The 15,006-nt window shown below is 41.6% G+C and overlaps 1 protein-coding gene across 2 annotated transcripts in view; it reads right to left on the bottom strand.

Annotated features, from left to right (window-relative positions):
* Positions 1-13,954, bottom strand: part of LOC129826590 (protein patched homolog 1-like) — a 164,034-nt gene extending 150,080 nt beyond the window's left edge. For both annotated transcript variants that reach the window (XM_055887495.1, XM_055887496.1), the window contains exons 1-2: positions 13,216-13,954; positions 11,809-12,001 (exon numbers count right to left, since the gene is read on the bottom strand). In XM_055887495.1, coding sequence (XP_055743470.1) covers positions 11,809-12,001; positions 13,216-13,383 — 361 coding nt within the window. In that variant the 5' untranslated portion in view covers positions 13,384-13,954. The remainder of the gene's footprint in view (positions 1-11,808; positions 12,002-13,215) is intronic.
* Positions 13,955-15,006: the final 1,052 nt, after the last annotated feature.

Below are 15,006 nucleotides of genomic sequence, written 5' to 3'. Positions count from 1 at the left end.
ATAATAATATGACATTTGTAATGTTTTTATTATTTTGGAACTTCTTTGAGTGTAAAGTTTACTGTTCATTTTTTATGTTTATTTCACTTTTGTATATTATCTACTTCAATTACTTTGGCAATGTTAACATATGTTTCCCATGCCAATAAAGCCCCTTGAATTGAATTGAGAGAGGCAGGGAAGGGGAGTTTTGTGGTCGGCCATTCGCAGGGCTCTGGTTTTTGAATAAGAGCCTCTGCAAGAATGCAGAATGTAAACAAAGCGCTTGGAGGCATCTCAGGAGGTTGTTTGTGAATGGGAGAGCATCCATTCCTACGGCACACACACACGCACACACACACTAAAGTTTATTGTGTATTTAACCTTTATTTCACCATATAAAGCATTGGGATTAAACATAATTTTAAAATATTTACTTTTAAAAACTTTTAACAACAGAGCCAAACCTCAGTGCACACTAACTCAGACAAGTCCTTCTCCAGCTCATCTGCACATTTCATAAACTAGTCAAGTTTAACACAACATGCTGGAATGTTATTCTACTGACGGCTTAATCATGTTTGGAGTCAACTGATAAACACAAAGAAAATGGAGCCCACATTTAAATGTGTATGTGTGTGTGGGGGGTTTGTTTTTTCTATCCCTGTGTGGACCTAAAATCCCCGAAAGTCCCCACAAGGACAGTAAAACAAGGAACATTGGCCCTCTTAGGGACATTTCCCACATCCCTATTTTAAGTGTATATACTAACTAGACTGGGCACGCGCATCTGCGTGCGCATGTTGATTTTGTCCATACACACTAGACGCAATCAGGACACGCAGGTTGAAATACCAAAACTAACTCTGAACCAACTATATTCATTTGGGGACAGGTCGAAAGCATTAAATATTCATGCCAATTTAGCTAGCTAGCTTGCTGTTGCTAGCTTATTTGTCGTGGGGTATAAACATTGGGATGTTATTTTACCTGAAATGCACAAGGTCCTCTACTCCGAGAATTAATCCACAGATAAAAGGGTAAACCGAGTTAGTTTCTAGTAATCTCTCTTCAGGCTTCTTCTTTGGACTTTATATGGCGGTTGGCAAAAAACTTCAAGGTGCATTACCACCACCAACTGGACTGGAGTGTGGACCTCAGTTCATTTTTAAATCGTGGATATATGCTCCTAAAAACCAATGAGGAGATGGGAGAGGCGAGACTTGCAGCGCCTCTATTTTAGTTCTATTTTATTTTATTCTATTTCATTTTAGCGCCTGGCTACGCAGACGCTCATTGACGCGCGCGAGCAGTTTGGATGCAATGATTGAATAACATGTATGTGTACATTTATTTTGCAACGCTCGTGCACATAATGCGAGCAGTGTGGTCAGCATGTTAGGGGTTAGATTTAAGGTTAGGCTTAGAATTAGGATAAATTGTTAGGGTAATGAGTTAGGTTCATGGTTTGGGATACGGGTCAAGGTTAGTGTTAAGGGTTAGGTTTAGGGTTAGGGTTAGGGGTTAGGGGAAATAAGATTTTGAGTGGAAATAAGTTTTAGTTCCCCACGCGGATAGAAGATCATAACATGTGTGTGTGTGTGTGTGTGTCTGTGCGCGCGTGCAATTAGGCTACAATCATGTGTGTTTGTGCCCGCATTTGTGCATGTTTGATTGCTTGTGTCTGCAAAATGAGAGCGGCGGGAGTGAGCGGGATACGTTTTTGAGAGTAGGAGAGGAAGAGGATAGCAGAGAGGTTAACAGAAATAGCCTGCCATGCCAGTCCCATTCAACTAGCTCCTAATTCACTCAGAAGCAAAACAGAGGTGACTGTGTGTGTGTGTGTGTGTGTGTGTGTGTGTGTGTGTGTGTGTGTGTGTGTGTGTGTGTGTGTGTGTGTGTGTGTGTGTGTGTGTGTGTGTGTGTGTGTGTGTGTGTGTGTGTGTGTGTGTGTGTGTGTGTGTGTATATATACATCAAAAGGAGGATTATTCAATCGGGAACACTATCAACACAATCCTGTGAGAAGAAGCCATGAGTCTCTCTTCTCTTTCTATTTCCCTTTTTCTATCTTCTCCCTCTTCCCCCTCCTCTCTATCTCCCTCCTCCTCTCTTCTCCCTCTTCACTCTCTCAACCTCCTCCTATTCCCTCTTTCTCTCTCTCTCTCTCCCTCCTCCTCTATTCTCTCTCTCCTCTCTCTCTCCCTCCTCCTCCCGTCCACATGAAAGTTTGACAAGGCCGTTTCCAGTCACTTTACCCCTACCTACACGTACATATTACCACAATTACCTCAAATAATCTGTACTCTCGCACATGACTCAGTACCGGTACCCCCTGAATAAAGCCTTGTTATTGTTATTGTGTCGTGTATTGTGTTATTCTATTTTTACTTTAGTTGATTTAGTAAACATTTTCTTAATTCTTATTTTCTTTCACGGTAAGGTCTACTACACCTGTTGTATTCGGCGTATGTGACAAATAAAATGTGATTTGATTTGATAGTAACCCAGCATTACAGTACCCTGCCTAAACCATCAGCACAACAACAAGCTAACCAACTGAACTGCAGCACAATTCCTATGAGAGGAAACACCACTGCTTGTCTACATGACATTATTTGTTGACAAATTAGTCGTCATAAGAGCAACTGCACGCAAACATTTCTCTGTACGTCCAGTCATGTTGCTGCATAGCCAAGGCATGACAACTTTTCCAAAGAACACACACACACACACACCAAATAGGACAACCTGATGTGAAAAGCCAAGCTGATCCATAAGACTCCTCAGCAATAGATGGGAGAGAGAGACTATGCTGATAAACATTGATAGATGAGAAATATAAATCTGACTGCCCTCTGCTGGAGGGATAGGAGTCAAATGAGACACATACACTGTATGGACACACACACAAAAACACACACACGTGCACAGACACACACATGCACGGACACAGTGAGAAATACACACAGACATGCACAACACTCCTATTACATTCTCAAACTCTCAGCAGAGACTCTATCTCTCTCTCCATGATCATGCTGTTTAATCAGCTTCTTGATATGTCACACCTGTCAGGTGGATGGATTATCTTGGCAAATGAGAAATGCTCACTAACAGGGATGTAAGCAAATTTGTGCACAACATTTGAGAGAAAAAAGCTTTTTGTTGGATGTAAAATGTCTGGGATTTTCTATTTCAGCTCATGAAACAGGGGACCAACAATTTACATGTTGAGTTTATAATATTGTTAGTGTGTGTGTCTTTATACAGTTGAAGTCGAAGTTCACATACACTTAGGTTGGAGTCATTAAAACTCGTTTTTCAACCACTCCACAAATTTCTTGTTAACAAACTATAGTTTTGGCAAGTCAGTTAGGACATCTACTTTGTGCATGACAAGTAATTTTCCAACAATTATTTACAGATTATTTCACTATATCACAATTCCAGTGAGTCAGAAGTTTACATAATCTAAGTTGACTGTGCCTTTAAACAGCTTGGAAAATTCCAGAAAATGATGATATGGCTTTAGAAGATTCTGATAGGCTAATAGACATAATTTGAGTCAATTGGAGCTGTGGATGTATTTCAAGGCCTACATACAAACTCAGTACCTCTTTGCTTGATCAAAAGAAACCCGCCAAGACCTCAGAAAATAAATTGTAGACCTCCACAAATCTGGTTCATCCTTAGGAGCAATTTCCAAATGCCTGAAGGTACGACGTTCATCTGTACAAACAATAGTACCCAAGTACAAACACCATGGGACCACGCAGCCGTCATACCACTCAGAAAGGAGACGCGTTCTGTCTCCTAGAGTTGAACGCACTTTGGTGCGAAAAGTGCTAATAAATCCCAGAACAACAGCAAAGGACCTTGTGAAGATACGGGAGGAAACCGGTACAAAACTATCTATTTCCACAGTAAAACGAGTCCTATATCGACATAACCTGAAAGGCCGCTGGGCAAGAAAGAAGCCACTGCTCCAAAACCGCCATAAAAAAGAAAGACTACGGTTTGCTACTGCACATGGGGAGAAAGATCGTACCTTTTGGAGAAATGTATTCTGGTCTGATGAAACAAAAAAGAACTGGCCATAATGACCATCGTTATGTTTGGAGGAAAAAGGAGGAGGCTTGCAAGCCGAAGAACACCATCCCAACCGTGAGGCACGTGGGTGGCAGCATCATGTTGTGGGGGTGCTTTGTTGCAGGAGGGACTGGTGCGCTTCACAAAATACATGGCATCATGAGGTAGGAAAAGTATGTGGATATATTGAAGCAACAACTCAAGACATTAGTCAGGAAGTTAAAGCTTGGTCACAATGGGTCTTCCAAATGGACAATGACCCCAAACATACTTCCAAAGTTCGGGCAAAATGGCTTAAGGACAACAAAGTCAAGGTATTGGAGTGGCCATCACAAAGCCCTGACCTCAATCCTATAGACAATTTGTGGGCAGAACTGAAAAAGTGTGTGCGAGCAAGGAGGCATACAAACCTGACTCAGTTACACCAGCTCTGTCAGGAGGAATGGGCCAAAATTCACCCAACTTATTGTGGGAAGCTTGTGGAAGGCTAACCGAAACGTTTGACCCAAGTTAAACAATTTAAAGGCAATGCTACCAAATCTTAATTGAGACTATGTAAACTTTAGACCCCTGGGAATTTGATGAAAGAAATAAAAGCTGAAATAAATCATTCTCTCTGCTTTTATTCTGACATTTCACATTCTTAAAATAAAGTGGTGATCATAACTGCCCGAAGACAGGGATTTTGATTAGGATTAAATGTCAGGGATTGTGAAAAACTGAGTGCTCTGTTGTGCAACAGGGCCTCCCACTCCTCTTTCTATTCTGGTTAGCACTGTCCTGTGAAGGGAGTAGTACACAGCGTTATATGAGATCTTCAGTTTCTTGGCAATTTCTCACATGGAATAGCCTTCATTTTTTAGAACAAGAATAGACTGATGAGTTTCAGAAGAAAGTTCTTTGTTTATGGCCATTTTGTGCCTGTAATCGAATCCACAAATGCTGATGCTCCAGATACTCTAAAGGCCAGTTTTATTGCTTCTTTAATCAGGACAACAGTTTTCAGCTGTGCTAACATAATTACAAAATGGTTTTCTAATGATCAACTTGCTTTTTAAAATGATAAACTTCGATTAGCTAGCACAATGTGTCATTCGAGCACAAGAGTGATGGTTGCTGATAATGGGCCTCTGTACGCCTATGTAGATATTCCATTCAAAATCAGCCGTTTCCAGCTACAATAGTCATTTACAACATTAACAATGTCGACACGGTATTTCTGATCACTTTTATGTTATTTTAATGGACATAAAATGTGTTTTTCTTTCAAAAACAAGGACATTTCTAAGTGACTCCAAACTTTTGAAAGGTAGTGTATATATAAATATATTTTAAGGAACTCAGTTTGGCTTTAAACTTATTCTTGGAAGTTGTAATAGTAGAATGCACAAGATGCAATTTAGAAATTGGGTAGTGCATCATCAGTTCCTCTTGTCATTGTAATGAATACGATGGGAGACAGTGTGCTGGTTTCAAGTGCAGGGCACAGCAGGTGTTTATTAGTAAAGGACCACAGAAGGAGGCAGGTAGATGTCATAAGGTGAATGCACCAATTTGTAAGTCACTCTGGATAAGAGCGTCTGCTAAATGACTTAAATGTAAATGTAAATGTAGATGGGTCCAGGGACAGGCAGAAGGTCATACACAGGGACTCCAAAAAGGTAACAGTACAGGCAGGGAAAAGGCTAATAACGTAGTCCGGGAGCTCAGACAAGAGGTTGATGACAGGAAATCTGATAGGCAAACGTACAAGCAGGGAATAGGCAAAAAGGCATTGTTAGTGAGGATGGCCAAAAACTACAATACACGGGAGGCCTAATATGGAAATAACCAGCGCTCCGACTAGAATGTGGACAAAAACAAACAATACCTCACAATGATGGGGTGCAATGAACTGAACTAAATAGTGTGTGATAATGACATACAGGTGTGTGAACAGGTGATCAGAATTCAGGTGATTGGGATCTGGAGAGTGAGCTGCGTTCAGAGCATCTATGTGTTTGAGAGTGTGAGTTGGAGGGAGACGTTACAGTCATGTTTGTCATTGCATACCTTAGAGAGCAGAGCCTATTTCAGCAAACTTTTTTTTAATTAGTTTTTTTAGCCCATATATATATTGTTGGCCTTTTTTTGTAACTCAAATATCACACGAATACACATTAGACATGACAAAATGTATAGATTTGCAAGAAAACTAGGTTTAAAACTGCAACATTTTCTTTGCACCCCATGACAAAATGTGTAAAATTGCAGGAAATAAATGTTAAACCTGCTAAATTCTCTCCGCCAACAAGAGGGGTGTGAACAGTTTGTGTCAACAGTGCTTGCGCCCATAGAAATAGTCATGGCATGCGCGCAGGATGTTCCCCAACCTGGAACCTAAAAGAGTAATCCTATGGGGACAGTTGAAGAACCCTTTTGGAACCCTTTTATCTAAGAGTGTAGGTCTAGTTGCAGCACTAACTCCATCCGTCTAAACTCTGGGTACAGCCCTATCCCCAGTTCCAGTCCCATAACACACCAACGTCCTCAGCCCCAGACCCAACACACAATTCCTTTCCCAATTCAACCTAAAAAAAGAGCCCTCACCCTACACCACAGCCCCTAACCATAGCCCCAACCTCTCCCCTAAACTCCACCCATTCTCAGAACGCAGCTCCATCAAGGGAGGGGCCGCTTTACAAGAAGGCCAATGTTGACACTACATTGCCCCTAACCATAGCCTTTCTCCTGTCCCTACCCCCCAGGTCCATACCATAGCTCCTATAGCTTTAGCCCAATTCCTCTTCCACTGTCAAAGCCTAGCTCCATATACCCCAGCCCTTTCCTCTCTTCTCTTCTCAGAGAGAGCTAGTCAGGGGCACCCTACAGGAAGACCCATGTTTACACCATACTGTTTTAATTAGACTTAGCCGGTGCTGGTATTTTCTTAACAATTTGTCCTGTGTTTGTGTTAATCCAGAATGGCCAGGGCGGCTCCACTTTCATACCATGAGGAGAGGCCAGGGTGTTTTCTTCAATTTCTTTTCTACTCAGACACATCTCTGCTAGAGGGAAATTTGTCATATCAGACTAAGAAAATCACTATGGGTTTGGTGATATTAAAACGCTGCTGATCCTTCTGAATGGCAGTGAGATAAAAGTATTCTGGCAGCCATATTGGAAGAAGAGGAGTAGAGAAAAAGAGAACACATCACAACACTACAACTTCCTATTCAGGCAGGTCACTTCATGTCCCTGGTCTCATCAATGTAAACACAGCTTGAATTACCTCTATTACGTATAAGGTCAGCTCCCTCAATATTAATTTGATCCATAAACACATTTATCTATGCATTTTCTGCCAAGTCAAGAGGTCAACCTGTTTGCCACAAAGTGCACCAAATAGGGAAAAAAGAGCACCAAATATGTGTGTTGCTTATGCCTGTTGGATGACATCTCCACATCATTCTATTTCTATGTTTAACTTTTTGATTCAACTGTCCATCCCTCAATATGACTGAAACACAACTGCCTGTGTCTAAGTGAGGGTATAGTCTAAGTGTTTATGGATACTGGGGAAACTATTTTGTGAAGAAAGTAAACCCTAACCAAGGATGATGAATGTGATTCTCTTTGAATAAGAAGAGCTGCAGTACTAAACTACTGACCTAGCAGGATGAACCATAAACATAGCAGGTGATGAAATACAGCATGAGATCACCCATGCAACTCCACTCAATTCCAATGAGAGATATGCTATGGTGTGTGTATATCCTAATGGCCAGAGCTCCCAGGAGGGGTCATGGAGAGGTCGCATGAAGAGGAACAGGTCCAAATGAAACATAAACAGACGCCCTCTCTCCTCCTCCCCTCTTCTCATACCTTCCTTTCTCTTTCCATCTCTTCTCCTCTCCTGTCTCCTCCTCTGCTCTTCTCCTCTCATACCATTTCCTCCCTTCCTCTTCTCCTCTCTTCATGTTGACGTTGGGCAACAGTTCCCCCTGTGCTGAGCAGAGCCTAGAGCAGCCCGCCACTGTCCAGGCAGTACTAATCTATCCCTCAGCTGTGCAGTCTAATCTAAACAAACACATACAGTATCTCCCAACTAGCATCTGGAAACCCTCAGTCCCTGACCTGGGAAAGGTGTGTGTGTGTGTGTGTGTGTGTGTGTGTGTGTGTGTGTGTGTGTGTGTGTGTGTGTGTGTGTGTGTGTGTGTGTGTGTGTGTGTGTGTGTGTGTGTGTGTGTGTGTGTGTGTGTGTGTGTGTGTGTGTGTGTGTGTGTGTGTGTGCGCGTGTGTGTGTGTGTGTGTGTGTTCTCATGCACTAGTGTGTGTGCACATGCAAACCTCAGCCATCACAATAAACTTGGCTAAACTAATTATAGTAGATGACCCTGAGTTCTAACACCTTGACACAACAAAACAATAACAGAATGAATGTAGGGAAATAGAAACGGTTGAAAAGCCTGTGCTGTAGTGGACGTGTAGATGTGTTGTTGACCATCTGCCAGCAAGACTCAGCTGACAGGCTTGTGTGTGTGAAGAACCATGGAGCTGTGCAACACTAGGATAGGTCCAGGAAAGAAGAAACCACTTTATGTAGCTGTGCTTTATTAACACTCCCTTACTGTAACTAAATCAGCTAAGTTCACAGTAAACTAGGCTTGGGCTGTACACCATATATACCATGTACCAGGGTATTTGGAAATAGCCACAGGATGGTTTTTCAATACCGTCAATACCATTGAAACAATTTATTTGAAGATTTTCAAAAGATATACAGTACCAGTCAAAAGTTTGGACACAATTATTCATTCAAGGGTTTTTCTTTATTTTGACTATTGTCTACATTGAATAACAGTGAAGACATGAAAACTATGAAATAACACAATCATGTAGTAACAAAAAAGTGATAAACAAAATCAAAATATATTTTATATTTGAGTTTCTTCAAAGTAGCCAACCTTTGCCTTGATGACAGCTTTGCACTCTTGGCATTCTCTCAACCAGCTTCACCTGGAATGCTTTTCCAACAGTCTTGAAGGAGTTCCCACATATGCTGAGCACTTGTTGGCTGCTGTTCCTTCAATCTGCGGTCCAACACATCCCAAACCATCTCAACTGGGTTGAGGTCGGGTGATTGTGTAGGCCAGGTCATCTGATGCAGCACTCCATCACTCTCCTTCTTGGTCAAATAGCCCTTACACAGCCTGGAGGTGTGTTGGGTCATTGTCCTGCTGAAAAAGAAATCATAGTCCCACTAAGCGCAAACCAGATGGGATGGCGTATCACTGCAGAGTGCTGTGGTAGCCATGCTGGTTAAGTGTACCTTGAATTCTAAATAACCAACATTGTCAACAGCAAAGCACCCCCACACCATCACACCTCCTCCTCCATGCTTCACGGTGGGAACCACATGCGGAGATCATCCGTTCACACACTATGCGTCTCACAAAGACATGGCGGTTGGAACCAAAAATCTCAAATTTGGACTCATCAGACCAAAGGACAGATTTCCACTGATCTAATGTCTATTGCTTGTGTTTCTTGGCCCAAGAAACATAGTGTCCTTTAGTAGTGGTTTCTTTCAGCAATTCGACCATGGAGGCCTGATTCACGCAGTATCCTCTGAACAGTTGATGTTGAGATGTGTCTGTTACTTGAACTCTGTGAAGCATTTATATGGGCTGCAATTTCTGAGGCTGGTAACTGTAATGAACTTATCCTCTGCAGCAGAGGTAACTCTGGGTCTTCCTTTCCTCATGAGAGCCAGTTTCATCATAGCGCTTGATGGTTTTTGCGACTGCACTTGAAGAAACTTTCAAAGTTCTTTAAATTGCACTTATTGACTGACCTTCATGTATTAAAGTAATGATTATCTTTGCTTATTTGAACTTTTCTTGCCATAATGTGGTCGTTTGTATGCCACCCCTACCTTGTCACAACACAACTGATTGGCTCAAACGCATTAAGAATGAAAGAAATTCCACATATTAACTTTTAACAAGACACACCCTTTAATTCAAATGCATTCCAGGTGACTACCTCATGAAGCTGGTTGAGAGAACACCATGAGTGTGCAAAGCTGTCATCAAGGCAAAGGATTGCTACTTTGAAGAATCTCAAATAGAAAATAGATTTTGATATGTTTAACACTTTATTGGTTACAACATGATTCCATATGTGTTATTTCATAGTTTTGATGTCTTTACCATTATTCTACAATGTAGAAAATGGTCAAAATAAAGGTAAAAACCCTTGAATGAGTGGGTATGTCCAAGCTATTGACTGGTACTGTATAACTTTATGAGCTGGATTGCCTGTCTTTGCGATTTGTTTATGTTCGTTTATGATCTTTAGCATATTTAGCTAGCGGCCTCCACAGAAATTCGCTGTTACTTGTGCACATTTTGTTAGCATTCCCAAAGGGCTTTTTAGATTTGTTTTGCGGCCCCCTTGTGTACTAAGTCGGTAATACTGTAAATCCCGGGATGAGAGAAGGAAGGTATCTGGATTCCTCCCAACCCTACAGTCAACTATAGTTAGTTAGCAAAGGAAAGGGATTTGGACATTTACATTAAAGGGATTAATTAGACAATATGTTGTTGATAGAATCCACATGCTTTGAAATAATATTGCATATTATTACACAGTAATAAAGTATTACTATTTAAAATAACAGTATCTAGTAGGCTATAATATACTTAGTGGTCTTGACACACAACTTAAGGTTTAGTCTATAGCTTATGTCCGAATGGCACCAGAAAAGGGTAACTTTGAGAGCTTGAGTGACCCTCACTCACTGGCTTGCATCAGCCTATAGGAGGGAGAAATCTGTAAAAAAAAATATCTGCTGGGATGATTGTTCACATGTCACTTTAGTAGCCTGATGAGCATAGGCTGAGCCTAAAGATACTCCAGAAATATATTATGTAAACAACCATGGTCTAATGGCAATAACGTTTCAATCATAAATCCAAATTATGATCTCTTTCAAACTACTCACATTTCAAAAGTGAGTGAATTGATGACCCATACATGACTCAAATATAGGCTACCACGGTCCTAAACTACTGGAATGCAGATCAAAGGAAGAAAAAAACGTTGCCCCTCCCCCTTTCCCCAAAATCACCACCCATACTCAAAGTCCCCTTTCAAACAAAAATACACTTATTCTACATGACGGATTTCGTAAACGAATAGCATAACCCTGAGTTTCAGATGGTCTACTTTTGTACACATGCGTTTCTGTCCGCACTCCGCTTTCAGCCAGAGACAAATCTTTCTTGGAAAGTTGAGAGCTGTCCAAAACGGGACCACACACAGTCTCCGAGCTGTGCGCGGATCACATTCAACTGCTGGGGGCAGGCAGACACACACACACACACTCACAAAATGGCGGCTGTGACAAAATTTCCTCTCTCCAAAACATCGAATGAATTTTATTACAATTTTCCTTTTAACTTAAAGAAAAATGTTGAAATAATCTGTGCACTTTCTTTGCGCATCTACACTCAACAACAACGTATCCAAAGCAACAAAAACCATAACATGACACGAAATACAAATATTTTCAAGTTTAGACTTGGCCCCTTGCCAAACTGCTATACAATAAACAACCTCCACTTGTTTGGAAGACCCCCCCCCCCATCCCTCTCCACCCCATCCAATCCTTCCCAGACTTGAGCTTATTCACAACAGGAAAGACAAACAACTCAACATGAAAAAGGACCAAAATTATAAAACATTTTCTTACCTTCTACCCAGAGTTTCTCCACGTCGGTTTCCAGATTAGCTGCCCGTAAACCAACAGCGAAAGCTCCGAATACTAATAGGCCCACAACCAAAAACTTTCCACAGTTCTTTTGTATGTAACAGCCCAATTTAAACAAGAGTCTCTGAAACTTCGCTCTCAGCCACAGCGGTGCTTTTCTTCCAGTCGCTTTCCCCTGCGACAAGAGAAATACCGCATATTATTCCCTAAACAAGTGCTGGGAGCATCAAATATTTATAATTGTTGATCAATTGAATGTAGTGTTATGTGGAGAGGACATCACGGTTATCATATAATAAAATACATGTTATTAAATGTGTTATTACATTGGTATGGTGCATACCAAGTGCAATTAGCTAAGTGCAATTACTAAGTGCAATTAGCATGCCAGTTGTTCTAGATCCATACTTCATTGGGGCCTGGTGGGGATATGTTAATAACGTAGGCTAACCTATACTGTTCACCTGCAGTCTGTTCAATGTGGTACATCAATGTTTACTGTTCTGAATAAGAACATCGGACTAGGCCTGTTATTCTGGCCAAAAAAGGCAGTGGTTGGACCTCCTACGTCGAGGAAGGAAATAGATAGTTCACGAGCCAGCAACGTAAGCACCGGTTTTGGACGAAAGGACTATAGTCTGTTACTTTGTTGTTTTTACCACACACACACCGGCATGAGTGGAAAGCGCAGCATGGCTTGCGGTCAGTCAGTGACAAAGTGTAACACCGCGCAAGCCTTGTTGCAATACATTGTATCGAATGATGCTATTAATCCCCCAAAAGGTTCACGTGAGTTTTTACGCTGCCGCAAAATCACACACCACACAATTCCATTCCCGTAGAGCTGCGTGTGTGATCTGCGTTGGGGAGTGGAGTAGCCATCACCGAGGGAGTTAGGCTATGACAATATTTGTGAACGGAAGAGGGTAACCACATGGATTTTTGCATTAGAGAAAAGAACAGAGAACGACTCCCCAGTAAAGATAACATCGTGCAGACGTCTGGGCAGTTAGAATCGTGTTCGATCAGTGCGAAAACACATAGGTCTAAACTGTTATGTACATTTGAATTGTGCAAAAGTAGTGAATAGCCCTCACTGTGTAGCCTAGTTGCGCGACCGTTATTTAAACATTGTAGCCGAATGTAGCCTATATAATATGTGTAGCCTATATTCCAAACATGGATGAGAAATAGTCTAAACGCGAGAAATGTGAACTATATTTGAATAGCAAATCACAACATAGATTACACGGCATAGCGCTACACCCCAACCCCTCTCTACTGCCCGTCTTCTATCCCGTTACCTAGCGACGTGACAATGTTGGCCAGTTTCATTATAGTAGAACCATGCCCATTTAATTCCACTCAAACATGTTAAATAATAAGCACCTCGGATATTTGCTGCAAGGCGAAAGCTGCATCGCAGTAACTTAGCCGCTGCAAATACTCCAAATCAGGCGCTGTTGAGCGATAGTTCCCCCTGTTCCTCCGCGTTATCCTCGGCCGATCGGGGTCCCCGTTTTCCTGCTCAGATGAGGCATTAACAGCCGAGGCCATGTTGCGGAGACTTCGCGCTGGTTCTGCTTTTCCACGTTATAATATTTCCCCTAAAGCGTGTGGTAATGTCCCAAGGCAACACAGTTTCACTCTCGGTGATCTCACACCCGTAAAGTACTTCATACTGCTGTTGGAGACGGCGAGTCAAAGTCTGCGCCTTCCATCCCAACATTTCGTGATCCAGAGGTCTCCACCGCTTTGCACATTCAGCGTTTCTCTTCAAAAAATGTATTTATCTTAAACGGCAAAGTGGAAAAAGCCATCCCCATCTACAAAACGGCGGCTTGGAACGTTCGATGGTCGTAGCATTCTGTGTCTTCTATGTGGTCTTCCCTTGGGCCGCACAACACCGCGAACTCTGAGATTCAACAGAGGAGAAAAAAGACCTCTCTCCATTTGGAAACAGAGGAGGAGGGGTAAAAGCGAAAATAATCGAAATCCCGCCTTTAGGGCTGTCAGATGGACGGATTTTCTCGCATCTGATTGGTTCCAGAAGGGCAAAAATTACTCAGCAAACACGACTATTATTAGCTGCTTAGCAACAGCTCACTAAAGTAGAGCGACCACCCAAGTCGACAACCCTCGTGTGTGCGTCTCAAACTTCAGGGGAGCATTTCAGAAAGCCAGCCCTCTTGTGCGTTTGCGCCCAACCAAGGTGGAGTTTGTGGTTTTTCACAAGGAACGGCATTTCTTGAAGCAGCTTTCCTGGAAGAAAACACACTCCGTCTTTTCGATGGAGGGGTCTCGAGGAATGTCAGAACTGTAGTTTTTAATTGAGATTTTTTTTACCAACAGGGCCTGATCTAGTGATAGCTTGGCATCAAATTACAGTGTTTCTGGGGGAGGTCCCAAATAGTATTCTGTCACAATGTTCTAATGACAGTAAAGTGGATAACAGGCATCATAACAGGGTAAAAGTTACAACCCTTCATCTAATACAAATTAATAAACATCAAATACCTAAATACTATTTTGTATTTATTACGGATCCTCAATAGCTCTTGCCAAGGCAGCAGCTAATCTTCCTGGGGTCCAATCACAATTACATACAATAAAACAAAACATAACACAACACGTTAGTACACACTACTCTACCATGATATATCTACAAAATACAAAATCAATAACACAGCAAAATAACAATATTAAAATATATTTTTGTAAAGAGTGCGTGTGTTAGTGTTTATTTGCGAATGCTGCCTGTGTGCCTGTGTGTCTTCACAGTCCGCACTGTTCCATAAAGTGTAGTTTTACCTGTTTTATTTTTCTTATCAGATTTTACTGCTTGACTGAGTTACATGAAAAAGGGCTCTATGTATACAGAACAAACATATAAATGCAACATGTAAAGTGTTGGTCCCATGTTTCAAGAGAGGAAATAAAAGATCCCAGAAATGTTCTATACGCACAAAAACCTTTTTTCTCAAAAATGTTGTGCACACTCTTACAGCCCTGATAGTGAGTATTTCTCGTTCCCAAGATAATCCATCCACCTGACAGGTGTGGCATTTCAATAATCTGATTAAACAGCATGATCATTACACAGGTGCACCTTTTGCTGGGGACAATAAAAGATCCCCCTAAAATGTGCAGTTTTGATACACAACACAATCCCACAAGTTT

This window comes from Salvelinus fontinalis, chromosome 28 (assembly GCF_029448725.1).
Source record: "Salvelinus fontinalis isolate EN_2023a chromosome 28, ASM2944872v1, whole genome shotgun sequence".
NCBI lineage: Eukaryota > Metazoa > Chordata > Actinopteri > Salmoniformes > Salmonidae > Salvelinus > Salvelinus fontinalis.
Note: the sequence above shows the minus strand (reverse complement) of the source record. Positions and strands in the feature narration are given on the sequence as shown.